Source organism: Netta rufina (assembly GCF_964035555.1).
Source record: "Netta rufina genome assembly, chromosome: 1".
Taxonomy (NCBI): Eukaryota; Metazoa; Chordata; class Aves; order Anseriformes; family Anatidae; genus Netta; species Netta rufina.
The window spans coordinates 180,476,864-180,492,605 of NC_140123.1; the positions used below are offsets into that span (position 1 = coordinate 180,476,864).

The following is a 15,742-nucleotide window of genomic DNA, read 5'->3' on the forward strand; positions in this document are numbered from 1 at the left end:
TTATTGAAAACAGCATATTGTAAAGGGTTCTCAATAAACAACATCCCAAGTCGTCTACAGTCTTGAACTTTTTATTGCTTTTAAACAGGCTTTTCATGAAAAATATTATTCTTTCAGGATCAATTGCATCACTTTGTTTCAAATCCTCCAGTCCTCGGAGATTATAAAGGAAAATTATTCATTTTCCATAGAGCTGTCTTGACAGACATGGTTTATCAGCTATTAAAATAACAGCTTTCAAAAACAGATGGACATTAACAAAAAAGTACTTGTCTTATTTTTATAACGGGGCTGATACGCCAAGACCACTCTCCAGTGAGGGGCTGTGACTTGGGCGATCTTGCAAGGAGAGCCACCCCCTTGCTTTTAGCAAACTTGGCTCTCAGCACAGGGAGCTACAGGCTCGACGTTCCAGCTGGCTGGTGGAGTGAGATGCAGGAGGAGTGGCTGGGAAGTGGGTAGGTCTGTTCAGGAGCAGCACTGCACCCCAATCCATGTCCAGTCCAGTGAGAGGGAAGGTAAAAAGTAGTTGACATAAACCTGAACGGTCTGACTTCAGTAGCTACAGGGCTAGTTTGGCATCCTCCGATGGTAGCCCCTACCTTGGTACCAGCACCAAACCCAAATTTGTGTGTCTGACCCAAGCAGCCACCAGAAGCCCACTGAATGCCTTCAAGCTGCCCTCACTGCTGGAACAGCAGCTCCACATACCTAGAGGTTAAAAAAAAAATTGCTGGACAGAAGCATCCTAAGGAGTGGGATTGAACCTCGACCTGGACAATTGGCCTTTTTGTTCCACCCACTCAAAAAAAATATATAAATAAATAAATACAAATAAAAAAGATGAATTGGGTGTGAGGGTAGAAATGTAGCTCAGAAGTATGTCCCAAGTCATCACACTGTTTCTTTGCTTGCATTTGAACCTATTGTAAACTGTTATTTGCGAGCCTTTACGGTTAGTGAGCCACAGCTACACTGCTGGATCTAAATCATTTACGTGACACCAGTAGCACTAAACTCATTAGGGGGGAAGAAAAAAGCATCAACACGAGCTACGCAGAGATGCAAAGCTTTTCTGCAGAAGTTATCCGGTCAAGAACAATGCAGTATGGCGCAGAGCATTGTATTAGGTGATTTCCTACCCAAAACTTGGACAGTTATTTTTATATCACTTTCCTGTGAGCTTCACTAAGCTTAAGGTTGTTCTTAATTTAACACGTTGGTGAAAAGCAAAGAAAATTACTAGTGATTAGTAGTGCCAGCTTCTTTCCGATTTAACGAGCCTGGATCATTGATTAGCAATGTCACTTTTCTTTCTGTGAGAGATCATGGAAATTAGGAGATATTTCTTCACAGAAAGAGCAGTCAGGAATTGGAGCGGGTTGCCCAGGGAGGTGGTGGTGTCACCATCCCTGGGGGTGTTCAAGGAAAGGTTGGACGTGGTGCATACGGACGTGGTTTGTTGGGTGACATTAGTGGTAGGGGGATGGTTGGACCAGACAATCTTGGAGGTCTTTTACCACTTTAATGATTATTCTATGATTCTATGGCTGTTGGATGCAGCAGAAATGTACAATTGACGGTGCATCAGGTCTCAACGTAGATGAACGCTATCAGACGCTGCTAGCTGTCATTAGAGCCACTTACTTTTATATCGAGCGCTCTCAGGCTTAAACCACGTTCTCGAATAAAATAGAGGAAATAAATTGCACGGGCTGCAGCCAAAACCCAGGGAGGACACGGTAACAGCCTGTACTGATGGGTGGACAATTTTATTGCGGCAACCGCCCGGCGGTTTGGGCAGGACCGGCTGGGCAGGGGAGCCGCGGAGGGCAGCGGCCCCACACCTCCCCTCCTCCTGCCTTCCCCCGGGGGCTGGCAGGAGGGCGGCAGGTCCCCAAACCCGGCCGGGGCCGGCCGAGACCCCCGTGAGGGCAGCGCGGGGCCTGCGCCCGACGCGAAGCCCCGGCCCCCAGCAGCCGCCCGGTGCCGCCCGCCCCGCGGCAGGGGCGGCCGCAGCCCGGGGCCTCCTCCCCGGCCCGGGGCCCCGGAGCGGGGCTCGGCAGGGCGGAGCCCGGCGCTCCCGCTCCGCCCCAGCCCGCCGGAGCCGCGGCGGCCGGGGCCGGACAGGGCAGGGCCGGGCCGGGCCGGGCAGCAGCGCCATGGGGCTGGAGACGGAGAAGGCGGACACCCGCATCTTCATGGACGACGACAACTTCCCGCCGGGCGGCCCCGCGCTGTCCGAGGCGGAGAAGTACGCGGAGGACGAGCAGGACCGGGACCCCCACGGGCTCAACGCCCACCTGCAGGTGGGTCGGGGCGGGCTGGGGCTGGGGCTGGGGCGGGGGCAGGGAGCGGAGCGGAGCGGAGCGGGGGCAGCGGCTGACGGCGCCGCTTCTTCTTCCAGCTGGGCTTCGAGGACGTGATCGCCGAGCCCGAGCTGACCCACTCCTTCGACAAGGTCTGGATCTGCAGCCACGCGCTTTTCGAGCTCAGCAAGTACGTGCTCTACAAGCTCCTCAGCCTGCTGCTCGCCGTGCCGCTGGCCCTGGTGGCCGGGATCGTGTTCGCGGCGCTCAGCTGCCTGCACGTCTGGTGAGTGCGCCCCGCGCCGCCCCGGCGAACGGCGGACAGGTCAACCCGCGCCGCCCGCTGCGTGTTACAGGGGAGGGAGGTGAAGACGCTGCTTTTGCGGTGATTCCGCCCCACGCCTTGCTGTGTAAGCTCCTTGGGGCTGAGAGCCTGTCCCAGTGTTTCTATAGCGCCTCGGCTGGTTCTAGTAATAGTAATGGCCGCTTGTTTCTGTAAACTGCAGTACAGAAGTTGTTAAAACGTGTTGAGGATGAGGCAACAGGCACAAACTGAAGCACGGGAAGTTCTGGCTCAATATGAGGGGCACTTCTTTACTGTGAGGGTGACAGAGCACTGGGACAGGTTGCCCAGAGAGTTTATGGGGTCTCCTTCTGTGGAGATACTCAGAACCCACCTGGATGCCATCCTGTGCAACGTGCTCTGGGTGATCCTGCTCGGCAGAGGGGTTGGACTACGTGATCTCCACAGGTCCCTTCCAACCATTCTATGATTCTGTGTTTTAAGTGAAAGACCTGGGCAGAAGTATTACCTGCACCTGACACCTTCTCAGTAAGGTTACCTCTTCCGTTTTTTTTCCTCACAGCTTGAAGGAAGCTTTTGAGGGCCCAGCTTGTGCTTTCTTTACTACTGTCACAAAGTCTGCTGTCACTGCCTTATATCTGGTACATGGCCAGCTCTAGATGCAGTGCCCCAAATCACTTCCACCTAAGCAAAGAACCCTTTCAGAGCTCAGGCAAGCTGCTTCTGACTATGGCCCAGGTTCACAGGCGAATACAGTTGCTCTCCAAGCCAGTAAAGCTGGTGTACCTGAAACAGAAAATACTGGCAAAATACCAGGGAAGAGTATCTTGAACCCAGAAAGGCAGTTGATTGTGGAGAAGGAAGAAAGACAGGAGAAAGAATAATATTGAGAAGAGAACTGAAAATCCATCAGGCTGCAGAGGAAGGGATAAATGTGGATTATCAATGTCACTCCTAGACTAGGATTTTCCATATACATAGGTTTTGGCCAAAGTCTCATTTGACTTGGGTAGTACTGGAATCATGTTTTCCTTTGGTAAGGAAAACAAAATACAATCCAGAAACTGGAAAACAGACTCAAAATGCTAGAAATACATTGGATGTAAGAACCTCTGATTGGAGTCCTTTGGTTGCAGATTTCAGTTTTCCAAAGTGGAATGGACATTTGGGTTGATGATGTCGTTATAAGCCACTTCAAAAGCTGATTAACTCAAATTTTGGAGCATGGAGAGTTTGTATAATATCCAAAGGAGTTGTGATCTAATTTAAAGCCACCCACCCGCTACTTCTCTGGCCCTCAGATCATCATATAGTGTGCCCAGACTTCTAGATCTGCCTTTGGTCACTGTGCTGTACTGTACCATAACTGCAAAAGGGTACGGTAGGCAAACAGATTTAAATAGTGGAGTATCGATGGAATAATTCACAGATACACAATTTATTAAGACTAATAAGTTTTTGTGCTTCCAAATGATCTTGTATCTGTATTTCACAGCCTGGATACATAGACGTGAGTTTCACTGAACCAGGACTCAGAGGTCTATTTCTGTTTATGCAAGTAGTCCCTAGTGACTCTCAGGAGCTATGGATTCCCAGAGCATCTGAAATAGAACTGACTGAATGTGGCACTCAATTTTGAAAAGTTTCCCTTGACTTCCTGTGAACACAAGTGTTTCCCGACTAAATAATTTTATGTCCCCAGATTCATTGTCAATATGGAGGTGATCTTTTATTTTGATCTTCCTTGCAACTGAATGAGTATGAAAAAAATTGCATAGCTCAGAAAAGCTATCTGCACCCCTTTGGATCCCACCCAATGCTACAATCCAAAGCCAACACAGTCTAGTCTTCCCACAGACACAACCTGGGTTTGTTCCAACACAAAGGTTGAACACACTGAGCCTATGTTAACTTTTTCTGCAGCTCCCAGCATTCCAGCTATCTTGGGATTAAGGATTTCAAAGTTTCTACATTTGGGAGGGTAGTTCAAGAGCAACAGATATCAGAGGTAATAAAGGGTCAGGCCGTAGGGACCCTAAATACATGGTATTGGCTTCTATGTAATCCCAATGGGTCTGGAAAAATAGTAGCTCCTTGTTTTATGGGTGAGGGGAAGGGCATTTTATTGTAACTCTGTCTTCAGCTGTTGAAACGTCATGGGAAAGCTCTGAGCACACCCTCCCACATGGCTGCCTGCAGGAGGGCTTATTGGAGTCTCTGTGCCTCCCTCAGTGCATCCAAACCGTTGAGATGATGACGTTGATCAGTTGCAGGGAAACCTTTCCCCAAGGATAAATGTGAAACTGCTTCAACAACAAAAGTCCACAAAAGTCTGACAGTGCTCCTCATGCATCAAGGACGCTTCATGAGTTGCACCCCTCATATCTGAGAGTAAATCAGCAAAAAGAGCTCTAAAAAAGAAAGCAAGCACATGAGACATCACAGAAAGCAAAAAGAAAACTGAGTAAGAAATACATAATAATACACCATAATTTTCATTGTGACCTATAAAAAATGAGCACACTATGGTTCTGTTCTCAAACTGGCTTCTTGAGCTGGGTTACATATATACATTGCCTGGTAAAAGATAGCAATGAGTCAAAACTGCAATAGCTAGCAGGTTGGTAACCTACACAGAAGCTAGTTCAAGGAAGGCTACTTCTCTCTATTGCTTCTCTTTTACTCTTGGCTGTCATTCTTGGCACAGACTACACATTCAGGAGTCATCAGACCAACTTTTAACATCTTTCTGTGAATATCTGAGCAAACTTTTAAACATGGCCTTGGACAGAAGCTGTTAAGGTTACTGATTTTTGAATATAAGCAGGATACTGCTGGTTCTCCAGGCAGCCCATGCAAAATCATGACCTTTACAATAGATCAGGTACTAATTCTCGTTCCAAGCCACACATTTGCAACCTCTTGAAAATTAGTGCTTGAACCTCACATACACTTTTTTGTAGTCTAATCTGAAAAGTGTTCTCATATGTTATTGTTCTTATATTGTTTATACTGAGAATCAGTGCATCATTTGAGAATCCATAATGTGAGTCTTGGGTCTGAGATGAACTCTTAAACATAAGGACTCAGCCAGCTTTGTACTCTTGTCATCTGCTAGAGTCACAGTTAGTCTGAGATCCTCTTAGCTTGAGCTTCTATGCACAGTGCTAAGATGTAGCCAAAGGCATACACACAGAAAAGTAGATACGGGCATGCATTATCTCTTACCTCGTTCTCCACAGCTTCTATTTGTATCACTTTTACTATCATAGTCAACCCTGAAATCCCTACATGCCTGTCTGAAATCGAAAGAAGTTACAGTTCAGCTGTGCCATGAAGGTGGCCTTATGGTCTGGTGTTGTCCTGCTGTATACGCATGTCTTCTGAACAGGAAGTAGGCAGATGTTGTTTTGCTTCCTTTTTAGTTTTATCTTTTCCAGTCTACCTAGGTCCTGGGATGTACAATGCAGTCATAAGTAGCCCAAGGGTTACTAGGACTCTACAAGAAGCTCTGAAACTGCTAGTCAATATTTAGGAGTCTATTCACAATACTTGCTTATATTGTAGTGTCATACAAGGCTTTTAATTCAAAATCATGATATAGTGCACACACAAACCCAGAGCTGGGTAATTTAACCACTGGATGATACAGTATTTGAAAAATAGCATTAAGACGTGTCTGGGATTCCATTTTGAAAGACATTGCAGGAGAAGATGTGATTCTTCACTTTAAAGCAAGAATTTGAATTAATAGGGAATTACTACTCCAAACACATTGCTCAGCTCTATAAAAAGTTGAACTGCCTCCTGAGAAACCAAAAATATCTTTATAAATGAGAATTAAGTTGATCTTTGCCGTTTTGAAGAGGTGCTTGGTTCTTGACAATGTTTCATTAGGAAGTAGCAGGAAAAAAAAAGTAAAATGAGCAAAAGTGAGAAAGGATGATGGGTATAATATCATAGATTTCATTCCTTGAACAGAAAGAAAAGAAAAAAAAGAATAGGGTGGAACAAGGAGGATAATCTGCTCATTTCAGGTCAACAGCTCCCAAAAGAGGTGACTCCTACTTAGTGAGAGGATGGTTATTTTATAATATATATACATAGAACAATTTAATGATAGGTCATGCAGGTAGCTGAAATACCTATATCAAAAAATCCTTCAGCTTAGATATCAAATTCAGCAGAAGTTTATTTTTCTTTCCAGTGCTTTACCATGTGTTTATACTGGTAGTACCAAAATTGTAGTAACTGTCAATATCCTTAGGGAATACCAACTTTACTTCCACTGGTAGACATTACTCGAGCAAGTAGTTACTGTCTCTGAGTAGAAGTGCACACAGGAGTAAATCTACAACATTGTGAGTAAAGGCCATATATGTTCATGTTTATATGATAGGTGACAACAAAGAAAAAACCTCAAATGGCACTTAATTATTTGTTTTTAATTTGTGCTTGGTCACTCCATGGAACAACATATATACTTACATGTATATACATAGATACATATATAGACATGTATGCATATTATTAACGTTAGAAAATACTAAGCAGACTGACTTTTATTTAAAAATTGAAAGCTATTTACATCAATTAGTTTTGTTTGCTAGCATGTTTCACATATCCTCCTATGGAGATAGCCTGTGCTGTTTTCAGCATGCATTTACCATAAAATTGGATAATAAATATAAAAAGATTACAGAACATTATCAAAACGTTGCTATTTATTGTGTTTAACATTATTAAAAGATGTTGATTTCTGGTGCTATGTAGATGATCTCTGTAGTAGTTGCAGGTAGCATGATCACTGCTTTTCCAGCCTTTCCTAATGAACTCCTTGTGCATCACTGCATCCTTCTGTGAAACTTGCATAATGTGGTATTTGGTTAGTTTGTGTGATCCAGTTTATGGAGGATCCAATAGAAATATAAACTTTTCTGCTTCCCTGCAAATCAGTTAGATTTAAAAAAAAAAAAAGATGCAGGTCAAATTGAATTTAGAGGGTAGCTGAGAAGCAGCAGCCTTTACAAACTAAACTGAAATGGGGAAGGGGTGAAGTCAACAAAAGCTGAGTAGTCATTTCTGGTGTTTTCCCCATGTTGCTTGGAGAAATACCCTTTGCATTACTGATGTTTATCAACTGTGTGCTAACAAGTGAAGCCCTGATTTTAAATTCTATAAATTATCTATCCTATATACACTGATACTATATGTGATTATAAAGCAGATAGTTTACAGGGTTCAGTATAAAACTATAGGTACAGTATTCCTGTAACTCTCACAGTTCTATATAATGTGTATACTACTAGCTGTTTCAGCAGAGACAAAGAAAGAGATGGTTTTAGAAAAACTATTCTTGTTATAATCCATCTGGGTTAGTTTAGAGCGCAGCACAGACATACTAGTATATGGCTTGCACTGTATGTTAGAAGCTGAGAATCCAGTTAGATAAACATTAAAAATATATTTTTTAATTCTGACACTTTAGGTAAAAACTTTAACTTTCTTAAAATGTACCCCCTTTTTGTTTTGTTTTGTTTTGTTTTGTTTTTCCTACACTGTTATTCTGAGCAGCACTCACTGGAAATACACAATACATATTTTTCAGACCTGTGATAAAATTAACTACTTTGTCTAATACTTCCTTCATCCCATCCAAAGTCAATGACAGTTCTGCACCAGAATTATGTGGAAGCAAGACAGGCCTCTTAAATTTTGAATGCAACAGTGAACTAGAAGAGTTTGTTGTCTTTATCAAAGAAATCTGTATCTTTTACCTAACACAGGAAATACATGTTAGCTATAGCACACAGATTTTTGAAAACCTTGTTCTAGTACCACTTCAGTATTACATAAATTATTTATACTTTGGATTTGTCTGTACCCATTGGGCTTAGTGAAATGACTAAGGGTTTTGGCCAGAAAGTGATTAGAAAAGGAGAATAACTTACACTAGTGTGATTACATACCTTGCATCTGCTGGCCCTGGTGAACCAGCCGTATGTGCTCTGGTGTTAGTCTGCTTAGCCCGAGGCACTGCTCATGGCATTGCCTTGGAGTTGGGGCATATGGAGAGCATACAAGCTCAGCAGACTGGAAGCACACAATGTTCAAGTATGCACCCTGAGTGGAAAAAAAGGAAAGAAAAAAAAAAAAAGAAAGAGAGAGAGATCTTTTCCCTGGTCAAGAGTTTTGACCTCTTTCTACCGTAGTTTTTCACCCATAAGTGAAAAGCTTCAAGATGTCTACAAGATTCCTTGTATAGGAAGTTTGGCACGTCTCCTACAATGGCAATTAAATGTAGCTGAATGTCACTTTACTGATTCTGTTTATTGGAGCAGCTTGCAACAGTGATGGTGGAGTGATGGTAGAATGAATGGCGAGGTGTGTGTGTGTGAGAGAGAGAGAAAAGAGATGCCAGAAGAAATATCAGACAAAGGACAAAAGAATGTCCCAAACAGATCATAAAGAACACTGTTTCCAGTCAGTCAAACTGGGGAGTGTGTGGTTTCTGTCAAGCCCCCAGGACCCACACTCTGGTTCCTTAAAGGACAGCTCTGTCCTTCAACCACAGCGGGATGGCTGCGAGGTTGCAGCCCGTCACATACACCATCCCCTCCAGCAGCAGGAAGAGACTGCAAAAATTCACCCCTATGAAAGGTATGTCCAAAAATTAGCTCAGTGTTGGCATTTAAGAAGCAGAGGCATGATGAGGACTAGCAAGCTATTGCACACAAGTGAGCATATATGTCGTGGTGCTTATGCATGGGTAGATGTGAGGCTGTGAGAGAGCGAAATCTACGTAAGAGTACAAGTGTCTAAGATAACATTGCTTAGAGATTTAGAGTCATAAAATCACCTTTCTTTTGCATAAGATCTCACACTTGGGTTTTGTTATCTCGATTTCCAAATGCTGTATTGGCAATAATCTTACAAATCTTCCATGTGCTCTTTTACAGGGTTGTGGTGCCATTTGTGAGAACCTGTCTCATGGTCTTGCCTTCCGTGCAAACCATATGGAAGAGCCTGACGGATGTTTTCATTGAACCTTTCTTTCATAGCGTGGGCCGATGCTTTGCCATGGTTAATATACGCCTGGATCAAGAGTAAACGTCGGGGATGCAACAGTGCTGTAATTGTAGATGGTGTTATACCTCTTCGCTAATGTAACATGCAAGCACTTACCATTCATTCCAAACTGTTAAGATGACAATGGCTGGTTTAAGTGGGAACATGCTATTATTCTAAAACTCATTTATTTTCAGGGAATTGATTTAAGACTAAGTAGGCAGTTTTCATATCGTGCTATTTTAACAACAGAATAAATGTGGAATAAGTTGGCAACACTTTATTTTAATGGTACGTTGATTGCTAGATTACAGGAGAATTCTCTTGGAGGTTTAATTGCCATCACAGTGATAATGATTGGCGCTATTACTATAAATTTTTAAATTGGTAGGCTGGGATACTTCAGGTGAAAATGGTCCCAAGGGTTTCATGCTGACTTTACTACGATTCCAACAGGGATAACTTTCGGCCCTCACTACGTAGAATGATATACTCAGTCCTTTATTATCCACAGCTAAAATGAATGTGACTAATTGCATAAGTATTCAGAGAAATTAACTGTTGTGTAATTATCCTATATCGGGGAAAAAGATCCCTGTAAGTTTATCCCTTAAAATAAGGTGTTACCTAATGATTTGGAACATCAACTAATATGTATATTTTATTTAATGAGAAGTTAACTTTGCTGTATATTTTGTACCTTTGTAAATGGCACTTGATCAGCTTTCTTTTAACTATTATTTTTATGGTATTTGAATTCTAACAAACTTACTTGGCAGCCAGAGTAAGACACTGCAAAAATGACTTTAGATAACTAAAATTTCGATTTATAAATTATGCAGATTTTTAAGTGTTGCTGTGCAATTCTAGTATATCCATTATATATAGTTGTGTGTAAAAGAAAAGATTACAAGTTTTTTCATACAAAACTATGGAAAGGAGTTGGAAATATCTGTTTATGAGAAATGTTTTTTATTAAAAATGGGCTGTAGTAAACACAACCCTGCCTATTTCTGTGTATTATCTGTATGAACATTGTGATATTTTAAATTATAGACACTATGCTGGCACTTTAACTAGGTGGCAAGCTGTTAAATATGTCAAGTAAGTGTAATAGGTATCCTTATCTAATTCTCCTTATCTATTGACATGACTACTTCCCATGTTGCTTATTTACTAATTAAAGCCTAACCCATAAAAAAAGCCTTTCTTCGGTCTGCACCTAATAGGGCTTGTAAACAAGAGTAATAGAACAGATGTGGAGATACATTAAAATTAAATTAGCCTGGGATTTATGCTGCTGTTTTCCATCAATTGCAAAATGTTTTTATGATTTAAAATTTTATTTTCTAAAATAGCATCAGTGATTTCTTGTCAAAAAAGACAAATAATAAAATAATAAAATGTCACCTTCTTCCAATTTTCAGCTTCATTTTTTTTTCAGGTTTTTCAACTTTTTAAAAAGCTCTTAGAATGCTGCACAGCTTAGAATACTATACAGTTATTCCAAAATGTGACATAGGGAAAAGAAGTGGATGAGCATCGACACAGTGCCACTGCTGTCAACTGTATTTAACTTATTTGTAGCAGAAAAGGATGTATCTCTTTGTGTCAAATCAAGTCCAGACAGAATGTTTCTCTGATGCAGGTCTCTTGATGCAGAATTTTGGCTATATTCAAAAAAAGCTTAATTCTTTTTAAGGGCACATGCTTTATTTACAAGTGAACTGCAGAATTGTCCTTTTCTTGCTCATTGGCCTACAGAAGCTAACTAATGATGCATATTCTTTGTACATTAAGAACATCTTTGTACATTAAAAACACCGTTTCCATGTGTCACAAAGAGGGATGCATATGGCTTTCAAAAACTGGATCTTAATGACTGGTGCCCACTAAAACTTCTCGGGAGTTCCATCTTCTGCAAGAAGTTAGCTTTCTTTTCAGATGTGCTCTTCAAAAGACCTTTCTTTTGTTAAAAACAGAAATACATCTTTTGAAAATAAAAATTAATCAGGCCAGGCTTGAATTCTTTTGATTTTTTTTTTCTTCTACAAAGTCCAAAGACGTTTACAAATACATTTTTCACAAAAATATCCCCATGATGAATTCATTTAAAAATAAAAATAAAAACCAGTCAGTGCTGGTTCCTGTATCTGAAAGTAGTCCTTTAAAAGCTTGAGATCTGAGAGAACTCAGGTGTGCATCCAACCCTGAGACTAGGGCCATTCCCTAGAGAAAAATGTAGTAATTTAGGTCATGTACTACTGGGTATATGCATTTTTCAATAGCTTACTGAAGTCAGCTACCTCTAGCTACCACAGAGAATAAAGTAGAATGATTTCTTGGTCCTTGTGTTTTGGGCCTTTCTGTGTGTCATTAATTGGTTCTTTCCACCATTTCTCTAGCTGTTACTGCTAGGTGTTAATCTGCCCCAGGCAGCTCTGGATTCCAGCATAGCCTGCATTCCATGGATTTGTCACTTCTGACACTTCACACAGCTCTTCCACAGCTGATACTGCCCATGGCTTACAGCACTGGTGGACAGCAGGGAGGGAATGGGCGCTGGCTCTCAGTTATGTTCTCAAGTGCAGGGATCAGTTTCTTAAGTTCTTTTCTAACTCTTTTGAAATCTGAACGAATGATACCAACTGATATCTTAACAGCAATGTACAAATAAGAATTTAGACAAAAAGAAGAATCCAGAAACTTCATCTCATTCTCTATTACAAGTTTAGGAAAATTTGCACCTGATTCAGACCATCTACTTTGGACTTTGTGTCCTCTTCCTCTCTATGAAATGGGGAAAATGTTGCTCTTAGCAAAAGTAAACTTTCCATCATTATGCTAGAGTTACCAGGGTAAGTAAATAAGAAAGTATGGGATGTTCCAATTCCAACCTGCCTTTTGTTACTGCAGACCTTAGATTCACAATCATGAACTGGAGATTCAGTTCTGTCATGCAAAATGTTTCGGTATTGTGTTTTTCATGGAAGTCACATCTAACATACAGACATAACCGCAAATTTGGGCCTTTTTCCTTTTAATTGACAACAAAATTTACCCCACATTCTCATGACAACTATAAAATCCTTCTAATCTGACTGTAAGACTTCTATATTTATGTCCTGTATTTCTCCACCCTATTTGTTCACCACATAAATTGGCACAAATTCTTAATAGGAACTTTGACATGTTAGTAAACAAGGAGCCCTTTCCCACCTACCCAGTACAGTCACTCAGGCACAGACTGAAATATTCAGAGCATCCCTGCAGCTCTGGGACCTCAGACCACACACTCACATTTACTGGAAGCCAAAGAATGGCAAGCCCATTATTTTTACAGGGTGTGATCTTTTCCCCCACCTGCAGAGATAAAACTACTGCTGTTAGGCTGTACTAACTCTCTTTTAAAAATACATGGAAAAAACATGTGTGTTATTATTTTTTTAAGAAAAAGAAAATGCAAACGGAACACGATCAAACACATTAGTACACTGTGTTCGTGGAGCTCAAGACCTCCAGTGAGCACATTGAACCAGCAGTTCCACATTAAAAACTGAGGTGCTTTCTTCGTGCAAGGATTTACAAGTGAGGGGTGAATTAATAAGGTTAATTTTAGCCTGGTGACACCAATCTTCCACAGCTTATTTCAACAAAATAGAAATGTCTTCTGTAGAGGCAATTCAGAGGAGCTAAGAAAGGTTCGTGCTCAGAACCATCCTCCAGAGAAGACTTTCTACTGATTAATGCGAAATGTTTGGCTTGGCTTGGGTCCTTTCCTCTGCTACAAAATAAATAAATAAACAAATAAATAAATAATAATAATTATAATAAAAATTATTTCCTCCAGAAAGTTTGCAGGCCCATGGAAGCAACTAAAGCTTCATCTAAGTAGTAGGGCAGGCTCTTCTCTGTACATCTGTCTCCTGACTTGAGGCTGAGGTGTTTCACCTGCTGTAAGCATTCAGTTTTTCAGGTTCCCCCTCCCACTATAAGTAGGGATAGAAGGACTCCTTCAGAAGGCATTTTAACAGATCCTACTTTAGACACTTAGATGGAATAAAATGTAGAGATTCATGTTTCTGTTCCAAGCTTTTGAGGAAAAATTGTCTATTTTTCCGTCTGCCTCAGTTCAATTTCAGCTCCTTTATCTCCTTATGTACCTGCCTCACCTTTATTTTTATGTTACACTGTCACAGCTCACACCGCTACAACTAGAGGCTGGCATTGCCCATGAAACTTTTACATGGCTAAACTCAGTGACAAAAAATCACGTAAGCCAAGGGAGTGAGTGTTTGAGTGCCAAGAGTGAGGTGCTAGAACAGTCAACAATATGCTAGGACTGGCAGAATGGCACAGAGTGGTGTTGACCGTAACCAGTATTCATGGTCCAGCTTGGTATTTGTCAAGGAATTTGATACTGAAAAGGGTTGAGAAAAGAGCGTCTCCAATTGCTCAAGGTCTGGAAAACTTACATTCAGCTGACGGAATTAAAGCTTTCAATCCATGTGCCTCACCAGCCGAGACAGTTACAAGCTGTCTCAGTCGAGACCTACAGGGACTAGCTCCAATAAAGAATGTACACACCTACAGCAGGATTGAGATGCGAGTCAGGCATTTAAATCCAAAACTGTAATCCCTGCCCAGATGCCACCCAGCCAGGAACATGTCTAAACCCAGAAGGCACCTCCCTTTCGTGTAACCTTCCCTCAGTACCTAGAGTTTTATTTTGGTCATGCCTAGAACTGCCCTTGTTTGAGCAACTTGGTAGCTCACTCTCATCTAAGAGAAGAACCCCAAAACAAGGGAAGAGAATGGCTTGGTACCCTGAAAATACACTGATGGCACACCAGCAGAAGGGGACACTTCCCAAAAAATATTTTCCCAAGAGTCCAAATGCATTAGCACACCTCAGATAGGCAAACATTGATCTCAGGTCTCTCACATGTTGGATCACACTTCTAGCCCTCAGGCTGCTGTGCAACATGCTGTGGCAGCAGTGCCTCGGTGTAAAAGGAAATCACTCACAGCTGGAGGCTACGAGAAGAAAGGAACGGGAAGGCAGGCAGCTCACAGTCTCTCCTGGGGAAACTACTCCTTTGACACAAGGAATAAACGGGCCAAATAACAAGAAAGTGTGGTCCTGTATACTGGACCTATATACCGGTGACAAGGGCATCCACCTCAGTGGGAGTATTCCAATTCAGTGAGTTCTGATTTGAAGGACAAAAAGCCTCCAGAGAGCAGGAACAGAAGGGCCACCTTGGATCCTGTAGGACTACAGGTCTGTAAATCAGGGAAACAGCAAAACACCAGGCTGCGCATTAAACCCATCCCAATGCTTATCATCGCGCAGCAGGGTAAGCAGAGCATTCGCAGCTGATAAAAGCTCACTACCAACACTCCTGGCAGCTCAGGCTTTCATCCAGCAAAACGTCCAAAAATGCACGTAAAAGGATGCACTGAAGCAGCTCAACAGAAGACACTAAAACACAGAGATCTTCCTCTCCCAAGCCTCAGGTCTTTATGCACTCTGTGTGAGGAAGGCTGCTTGTTGGCAGCCTGTTATCTGACAGCCTAGCTGCTGCTGAAGCTGTACATAAAGAATAGGGCTGATTCTGATCTTGCTGACATTGCAATATATCAGGAGTATTGCTAATACCATAACTGGAATAATTACACAACTTTAAAAAGCAGGGAGGGGGAGGGAGCGGAGTGAGAGGCAGCGTTTGATACCAGACAAAGACATTCAGTGAGCAGTCATGCACATTCAGTTCAGCTTTGTGACTCATTTTCTGACACTATTTTTTAGAGGAATTTTCTCCAATCTATTTTTTGCACTGTATTTATTTTTATTTTTTTTCCACTGGTTTCCTACCAGTACCAAGGCTTTTCTTCTCTCAGTGCTCACACCTTGCACGCTCTCTGTTCCATGTTTACAGTCAGTTCTTGGGGTGATCCTGAGGTCTAAAAGTTCAATTAAAGCAAAACTTCTGAGCATTTTTTTTTATTTAGGTATGAAATGCCTAGGCTTGATGTGATGGAAAAAGAAGAAAGGCAG

General features: G+C 42.0%; 1 protein-coding gene across 1 annotated transcript; it reads left to right on the forward strand.

Annotated features, from left to right (window-relative positions):
- Window positions 1–1,996: 1,996 nt before the first annotated feature.
- CAV2 (caveolin 2) lies at window positions 1,997–11,101 on the forward strand. The gene is made up of 3 exons (XM_084302220.1): window positions 1,997–2,309; window positions 2,408–2,595; window positions 9,573–11,101. The coding sequence occupies exons 1-3, from the start codon at window positions 2,163–2,165 to the stop codon at window positions 9,721–9,723; spliced, it is 486 nt and encodes a 161-aa protein (XP_084158346.1). The 5' UTR covers window positions 1,997–2,162; the 3' UTR covers window positions 9,724–11,101.
- The last annotated feature ends 4,641 nt before the right edge of the window (window positions 11,102–15,742 follow it).